This window comes from Carassius auratus, unplaced genomic scaffold (genome assembly GCF_003368295.1).
Source record: "Carassius auratus strain Wakin unplaced genomic scaffold, ASM336829v1 scaf_tig00215912, whole genome shotgun sequence".
Taxonomy (NCBI): domain Eukaryota; kingdom Metazoa; phylum Chordata; class Actinopteri; order Cypriniformes; family Cyprinidae; genus Carassius; species Carassius auratus.
The window spans coordinates 1,487,023-1,496,534 of NW_020528306.1; the positions used below are offsets into that span (position 1 = coordinate 1,487,023).

Genomic DNA, 9,512 nt, shown 5'->3' on the forward strand with positions numbered 1-9,512 from the left:
TAGTATCAGCATAGGACAACCAGCAAAAATGATTTCTTTTTCCTAGCATAAAATGCTCTTAGTAATTCTGTGTCACCCTAATGTCTGGCTCGAGACAGTTTAGGGAGTGGAAAAGCAGAGCTGTGCCTAATATTCATAAAAAGGAATTAAAATAGCAATGGATTTCTGCAGGACTATTAATACGCATCACTTTGTCCTTCTGAAGGAAAAGCACACGGTCCTATCAAACGCAGCCTGTCAGCAAAGTTTGGCTCTCTTATTGTTACTTTTAAATGTTTTTTAGTGTAATAACTTCTGACCGACATTTTAATATCTAAACCGACCATCTAAGCAATTAAGCATTGGCAAGACCATTAAACCAGCGGCTGGGATCGCAACTAAAGATTCTGCGGTATTCAAAAGCTTAAGCCTTCAATAAATCAGCAGTGAAACGTTTCTGCTTATTTCACACACTGTGGAAAGGGATGGAGTACAGGCCAGATTTACTCAACTGTTTCGAGTTCCCAAGTGAACTTTATAAGCAAATCCCATCCTCACACTGAATCAAAATAAAAAGTCAAGGAAAGCCTGGGAAAGGGTGGCACTATTGCTGGACCTGAGGAGCGCATGTGTTTAACCACACACCACCTGCTGGTTTGGCTGATGGCCATTTCCCTCAAGCTTCATCAAAAAACATCCGTCGCCCATCGTCTGCTGACATTATGGAGGAAGATGAATCAAAGTGACCACACCACAGCCATTACATTCTCTTTAATTACCAGAGAGGTGGAGAAAAGCAGATCTCATTAAACAGATCCGAGTGGGAACAGGCTTTTTCACAGCTTAATAAATGTCCAAGTCTCTACTTCTGTAACACCGTGAACACAGCCAACAACACACATCAGGGCCCTAAATTGCGACTTAAATAATCTAAAATAAGAAAATATAAGCGACAATAACTATGATTATGATAAACATTGCTATATTTTACAAAACCTTTTTCGATGACTTGGAAATTTTCTTCCTAAACAAGCAGAAATATTCTTTCATAGTACAAACACAGAGCAGAGGGCATCAAAAGTAACCAAAAATGGCAGTATATCACATGCTGAGCATTAACATAAGGAAGTTTATCATAGCACCACAAAAATATATCCTATATCTTATAAGTGATGTATAGTATCTGACCTCCAGGCTGCACTTTACACCAACCACTTTCCACACACATGACTGTGCAACAGCCCTCAGGGGCCAGTGCTTGTGCTCAGGGGCCACTTTACTTTTCATTAGCCATGTATTTACCATACTTCTCAAGCAGCTGAGACATTCCATAAACACTTTAGGGAAGGAGCACAGAAGGCCCATTCAGTCCCAGCAGGAAAGCTGGGTAAGCCCCAGAGGGGGATCAGGGCACACAGCAGAGGAACAGTGGAAAGTTCAACTTTGGTTTTTTACGGTCTTGTCCGCTTGATATTATCAGCATTAAGTTAACAAATGTACAAATAAACGTTCCTCAAAAGCCCGACGTATAAATATAAACTATAGGCTAAGTCATGTAGTAGATTGTGTTTCCAGCAAAGTTCTGATAATTGATTATTTGATGACGCCTTGAATTCATGCTGATATTTAGAATCCTTAAATTTAGAATCCCAATAAAAACATGAAAGTAAAAAAAATAATAATAATTTTACATTCTTAATACATGTTCTCAGTATCACTTAAAAATGACAAGTTTCAGGACTGAAAACCTGCATTCAGGTCTGAAAATGTCTTTCAAAAGTTTGGGTTTAGGATATGTAATATTGATGAAAGAAGTCTCTCAATGATGTATTTATTTAATCAAAAATACAGTAAGAATAGTAATATTGTGAAATATTATTACAATTTTAATTACCCGTTTTCTATATTTTAAAATGTAATTTATCATTGCAATAAGAAAGCTGAATTTTCATCCTCATTACTTCAGTCGTCAGTGTCATGTGATCCTTGTTGAAAACGGTTGTGCTACTTCATATTTGAGTGGAAACCTTGATTTTTATAGCAAATTCAACATATACAGAATTGCAATTTCATAAATGTCTCTACTTTCACTCTTGATTAATTTAATGTGCCATTGCTAAATAAAAGTATTAATTTCCAAAAATTAAATTCATGTTGAATATCCTGTTTCATCTGAGATACCCATATTATGAAAGGGGTTGGGAACCAATTTTAAAACAATGAAAACACCAACAGAATCTACAGGAAGCCAGAAAAATACTGATTGCAAAACCTAAAAAAACAAGTTCTTCCGTGTTCGTCTGAAGTTACAACACCACTGAAATAGTTTCATGATGATGCTGTTTACTCTTGCCAGCAGAGCCCCTTTGCAACCGTCCCTGACATCGTCCTCTGTAATCAAGATAATATTCTGAATTCATGAAATAAGCCTTTCAATATTTCCTTTCAAAACTTCCTGTTTTAATACAGGAAAGAAGACCTTGTCAAAATCATTCCATGAAGTCTTTAAGCCCAGGCAGAACTCAACTAATTCCTCCAGGAATATAAATGGGTATAAATGTTGTGACTCTTTCCTATATATGGGTTTACATCCTTGCTGCATAAAATAACACACTACTGTGTGTGTGTGTGAATCAGAGTGGGAAGCTCCTCCCATCAAAGTGACAGTAGTGAGAAAGATGTGCTCTTTCCCCTGCAGCTGGTGATGGTGGTGCAGGGCTCTCTGAGACCCGTGCCAGACTGGCCCCACCCTGCCCCCGTTAACACAGTCCAACCCCCAGGACAACAGGTGACACACAAACAAACAGGTCCAGTTAGGGTTTCTCGGGGCATTAGATGTGCAAAATTACAGCTTAACGGAACACATAAGTAGACCGTTTGAAAAGAAGCAAATTCCATGCAGCGGTTGCTGCTCCTGTCAGGCTTTAGACACACATGGTGCACGTTTGATGTTGCATGAGCGGTATTTCTGATGTTGAGGTTTTCTTTGAATTTATGGGCTCTGGCAGATGATAAAACAGAAAAACAACAAGAAGGACAGCCAGCAAATACCTCTCAACATTTCCAAAGCCTTGCTGAATGTGAAGAGATTATGTTTGCAAAGGGCTCCAAAAAGGTTCAAAATGTAATGCATTCGGTATATAACATGACGGTATAACAAACGATATAAAGAATTTCAATTCTTTTATGGAAATTTGAATTGGGAATTACAATGAAGTGAAATTTAAAGAAATTCAGACGGACAGACAGACAGGTAGATAGAGTTACAGAATCAAATTCATACTCAGGAACTGAAAGGTAGCCACTTCTTTCATTCCTGAAATGTTCCCAAGCCTGCCATGCAAAACCTACAAGCCTGAAAAGAACCTGTCTCTTCCAGCCAGACTTTTTTTTTTTGCTCAAGCCAGCATGCACAGTGAACTTAAAAGAGTCTGTGAGGACTTTAACAAAGGACTGTTTATTTTAATAATACAGGCAGGATTAGATTGTCTGCCAGCGCCGGTCTGTTCCTAAATGGTGACTTTTAACTCAATCCATTTCAAGCACAACACTTACGATCGATCACAACAGCAATCGCCGAGGTGGATTCTGAAACATGAGTGAAATATAACCGTTTTACCACAGAAGAGGCCTAAGGAATTTTTTGTTGTTGTGGGTGTTACATCAATGGATTTCCATAAAGATGTCTTTTCCTCATTGCAAAATAACCTCTGGCATGTGTCAGCCACCTGCGTGACTACATACAATGCATGTTGCTTATAGAGGTAGCAGTAATTTCACAATACATATTAAAATGCTGCTTTGAGGAATTTTTTCCCCCAAGAAATATCAGGGCAGTTACCACAGACTGTGGCGCAGCATGTTCTTGTTTGACAAGCGCACGTGGCTGCAGCGCCCACCGATGTTTACACCGGGGGGGTGGGGTGGGGGGCGGGTGCACTAGGTGAGCGTGACTGAGATTTTCCAGGACAAAAATCTGCAAATCACACTCTCTGATCACTGTCTTTCAGGGTAACGGATCTAACCGTTTTAAACTATCTTGCAAGACTCGAAAGTGCAGTTTTTGGACAGCTCGAGGGCATTAGATTAAGATTGCAGAAAAGAATTTGGAGAAAGCTTAGAGACAGCCTGATGAACGGCTGCACTTCCCACTGGTGTGAATTACGATCCTGTCGTGGAAACGCAACTTTACACTGATCACTTGTGATTTGTTCGTGACGTGCTGAGCTTGCAGGTCTGCACTCTCTCTGCCTGCTTACGTAACTAGAGCTTGGACTGAGCCGATGAGCTCTTTTCTGCTTGAAAGGAGAAATATCTGCTCTTGGCTCTGAAGTCTTCTCTCAGTTTCTTTCATTTTTGTCAAACTGCACTTACGAGTTAACAAGTGTTAGTGTCTGATTGACTATTTCACAAGACATTAAGACAGTCTCCAACTGTAGGCTGTAATGTAAAGTAAATACAAAAAAGATTACATGTTTTCAGTAAAATAACTGGTCTCTATTTGAATATATTTCAAAACGATATTTCAAAAATATATTATGGTAATGCAAAGATGAAATTCAGCCGCCATTACTCTACTCATCAGTGTCACAAGATCCTTCAGAAATCAATTTCATGTGCTGATTTTCTGCTCAAGAAACATTTCTTATACATCACTGGGTTGATACACCAGTTGCTGCATGTTCAACTAATGAGTGTGAGTTGTGAAAATGAAACTGTTAAAGGGTGAGTGCGAGACTGCTTCAAACTGACACTTTGCTCCAGACAACATCTCTTCATTGTATTGTGACTACTCACAATTCAAGACGAAAACCAGTCTGGATGGCTACAATACATACCATTTGCATTGTGACCATACATTCAAATGCATTACAGCTCGCATTCACAATGAAGAACCATTCTTTGAGTTTCCATTCAGAACAATATAACCACAGATGTCTGATCGTTTAGTCAAAGTGGCATCTTCAGTTTCCCTCTTAGTTTGTTTCTTGTAATTAGCCTTTCGCCCTCCCCCAACAAAAAGCTTTGCTAAGTCCCCCATGCTAGATGACCCCTTTAGCTTCATTATCCCTAGACAGGACAACACTACTAATGTGAACTGATGCATGAATGCTCTGAGTGGACAGAGAGTGAGCGACTGCACTGCCTCAGGCCATTTTTGGCCTAAAACGCTGCAGATCAGATAAATCATATCATGACAGTGAGAGAAGGACAGGGAGAAACCTCATGGAGAGCAAACACAAAGAAGGAAGACGGTAGAATGCTAGAAATGTAGTTGGAAAAATAAACACAGAAAACATTATGGATTTGCTTCAATTTATATCAAAGTCAAGGGGGTTTTATAAAACATATTCTTAGATCAAAGTTAACTTTTTGACGCATCATACTAATTAATATTTTAAATGTTATAATTTTATAACACATTTACCAAATTTAAAATTAGTACGGTTTGATTCTGCTTTCTAAGGGCTGGTTCATAAGATTAATCACAATTATTAAATTTTGCCATGATTTTTTAAAAATATTTTAAATATTTTAAAAACCAGTTAATACAAAGTACACAATTTCTAGTCTTAAAATTTGTTTGGGATTTAGTTCAGCGACAACATTAAAAGCTAACTCTTTTTCAAATCAAAACTATTCTTCAATAGTTTTCCTCATACAATATAAACTGGTCTTTATGCATGAAAAATATACACATACCATTATATATATATATATATATATATATATATATATATATATATATATATATATATATATATATATATATATATATATAATGTGTATGAGGAGGTAAGTTGGAAAAGAGAGATACTCAACAAACTAAATCAGATACATGTTAAATAGGTTGCACAAGTAAAGATAATTGAAAAATAATTGGCATCAAATGTTATTATAATGAATTTTTGTGCCTTTTTTTGTTATACTCTCACTGTGGGACAGTGAAATCCTATTAACGTCCCACTAATCAGACATTACAGTACATACAAAAGTAAACATTGCAAGAATATTATCTTACCCAGATCTCCATGGAAACTGTTGCTGAAGTTGTTGGAGCTTCCTTCAGCAGGCCTGATCTTGCGGACACCAACAACACTGGTGTCGGAGAGTGCAGGCTGCTGCTTGAGACGCTTCTGGGACTGTGGGGTAGGGGGGCTGCCGCTCTCAAAAGACTGCTGGGAGTGCTGGGATGGAGAGCGGCTCTTCTCTCGGTACATTCGGTAGGCGGTGGGGCTCGGGGACACGTGGCTCGACTGCCCTGAGGAGAAGTCTTCTTCGCTGGACGTCAGGTTTTCATTGGAGCTGCAATCCGGCGTGTATCCATCCTCAAAACTCCCGGGCGAGTAAGACCGTCTGGGCCAGGTCAAGTGCAGGTGCTCTCCGTCTCCCATAATGCCCCCCACATAAACAGTTGTATAGGGCTGACAGTCTGATTGGTGCCAGTTCTGCAGAGTTGCTCTTCTTCCATCAAGCCTTGAAGAACTATCCTTAAGGAACCCAAGGTTTAGATCAGGCTCCTCGTACTCACAGCCGCTCTCCATAGCTCTTTCATGAGGACGCTCCGGTTTACGGACGTCCCCAAAAGCAGTGGACAGATTACCCGGGACAGAATGCAAAGACCTCTTTCGTTCCATCTGTATAGCTTGACTTCCCAGACTACTTATCTTCTCTGAGACGTCTCTATCATTGACACGAACAAGACCTTTCTCCTGATGGTACTCCATGTTGACGTAGTAAGGCCTCTCGCTTTTCCCTTCACCAGATGTTTGAGAATTGGCTCTTCTGATACGTTCAAAGTTTGAGCGAAGCGCAGCAACTCCCAACCCCGTGGTGACCTTCTCTTTTGGTGGAGACTCTGGAATGCCATCCACCTCATGGAGCGCAGGTCCACGTCCAGCAATGGGCCTGAGGGGAGCTTCAATGCTCCTGTTTTTGTACGGAGACGTCCCGTCAACTTCTCCATCTCTGCTTTTCTGCCTGTCCAAGTCTGAGAGATCACGTCCCACCACCTTAGCGCAAGGATGAGACTCATGACTCTCCTCTGCTGCGGTTGTGTGCTTCAGTTTGGGAGGGAGACACCTGCTTCCGTCGGCTTTCTGATGGTTCTCATCCATGGACGCTGGCTTATGCTCACCTTGTGAGACCCTACCGAAGCCCCATCGCTTTGAGTCATGACTTCTCCGCTCCTTGGCTAGAAGCGTTTGCAGGTAGATCATTCGAAAACGCTCCTTGTTCACTTCCATCTCCAGACGCCTAATAGAGTCTCTGCATTTCTCCAGCTCCTTCTCAATGTCTCCAACAGAGTTCAAAGACATCTCAGGAGGATCTGAGTCCGGGAACTGAGCTTTCCACGCTTCCACAAAGCCAGCAGGTTCTACCATGATTGCTTACTGCTGGTTTACTTGTTTTTAGTTGTGAAAAAAATTACGTTAAAATCACTTGTTTGTAAGAATACACCCAAAGCCATGCTGATTTCTTACTTCATATCCAACATCTGAATTTGTCCTGTGTACATGCAGAACATCATCTCAACATCTGATAAACACTTACTCAGCTGATCTTGGACAGACACACAAGGTTCTCCATAAACACAAAAAGCAGAGCTGAAAGATCCATGTGCACTTCAATCATCTATTGACATCCGCGTTTCATGCCATTTAAATGGAAAACGATGACTGAGGATCCCTTGTAAACACAGATTTATGCATCCAAAGAAGTTATCGGAAATTAGCCCTGTTATTCTCTCAAGCGTCCGTATTTCTCAGATACACAGTGTCCTCTCGCAGGGTTGCCAGTGGCATCGCTGTCCGTCACTTCTCATGATCAGACTGGATCTGCTCTCGGTCTCTCTCTCTCTCTCTCTCTCTCAGTGCTGCTGCTGCCTGCAGGAAGAAGAGGTGGGACTAGACGAGTACATGATTAATAGCGACTGCACAGACAGTCTCAGTTTAAAGACACAGATTCGGCTATCCAGGAACAAAGAAAAAAAACTTGCAAAAACTGTTTGCATCGCGTATTTTTCACTCCGTTACTCGCGAATTCGCAGAGAGATTCGTCAATATCTTAGGCTATAGGATTTTATCACATGTTTGATTTATAATTTTTCATTGTAAACCAGATATTAATTACCTCTCATTTTTACATCCTATCAGTATTTATGAAAAAAAAAAACGCTTCTGTAGAATTTTAATCTTATTCGGTTGTAATACACCTGACAGTATTATGATTGTAAACTTCTGTGGCATTTTGCAGCGTCTGTCATGTGAGTTTGTCTCCATCAAGCGTTTCCTGATGGAACAGCAGTTGATCGTTTTTGACTGTAGCCAAAGTTTTCATCTGTATCACACTTTTTAAACTGTTGTCCCATTTCACCATATATATATATATATATATATATATATATATATATATATATATATATATATATATATATGAGTGTGTGTGTGTGTGTGTGTGTGTAAAACACTCACTTGCCACCTTATTACGTACAACTTGCTAGTACCTGGTACCACTTTTGCCTTCAAAACTGCCTTAATTCTTTAATTCTTCATGGCATAGATTCAACAAGGTGATAGAAAACATTCCTCAGAGATTTTGGTCCATATTGACATGATAGCATCACGCAGTTGCTGCAGATTTGTCGGCTGCACATCCATGATGTGAATCTCCCATTCCACCACATCCCGAAGATGCTCTATTGGATTGAGATCTGGTGACTGTGGAGGCCATTTGAGTAAAGTGAACTCATTGTGAGATTATTTGAGCTTTGTGACATGGTGCATTACGCTGCTGGAATACTGCAATGCAGTTATGAAGGGATGGACATGGTCAGCAACAATATTCAGGTAGGTTGTGCCGTTTAAATGATGCTCAGTTGATACTAAGGGGCCCAAAGTGTGCCAAGAAAATATCCCCCACACCATTATACCACCAGCAGCCTGAACCTTTGATACAAGGCAGGATGGATCCATGCTTTCATGTTCTTTACGACAAATTCTGACCCTACTCATCATGGTTGTGCGTCAAAATCCCAGTAGATCAGCAGTTTTTGAAATCCTCAGACCAGCCCATCTGGCACCAACAACCATTCCCCAATCAAAGTCACTTAAATCCCAATCCAAGTTAAACTCAAGTCATCATCACCTCATCTAGATGCCATGCCATTGACTGATTAGCAATTTGTGTTACCAAGCAATTGAACAGGTGTACTTTCACAAGTACGGTGTATATTTTTAAAACTCTTCATACTTCATACTCTTCCAAACTGATCATACTTGTAACATCGCTAGTCATATTTTTAAAACTGAACTCATGCTTTCATTACAGTTTAAAACATTTTTACAATTTTCATACAATTTCCAGTCAACATAATCATTGTTTCAAAACAAAAGATTATTGTAATATATATTGAGAACATTAGATTGAATCACCAAAAAAAAAAAAAAAAAAAAAAAAAAACAGTGTGATTTTCTTTCAATTCAACTGCTATCCCTTGGATCCTGCTGTATATTCACAAATTGCAAAACACT

General features: G+C 39.7%; 1 protein-coding gene across 1 annotated transcript in view; it reads right to left on the reverse strand.

Moving 5' to 3' along the window:
* Positions 1-7,847, reverse strand: part of LOC113096389 (breakpoint cluster region protein-like) — a 36,510-nt gene extending 28,663 nt beyond the window's left edge. Inside the window, exon 1 of the mRNA XM_026261768.1 lies at positions 6,002-7,847. Coding sequence (XP_026117553.1) covers positions 6,002-7,364 — 1,363 coding nt within the window. The 5' untranslated portion in view covers positions 7,365-7,847. The remainder of the gene's footprint in view (positions 1-6,001) is intronic.
* Between the last annotated feature and the right edge of the window lie 1,665 nt (positions 7,848-9,512).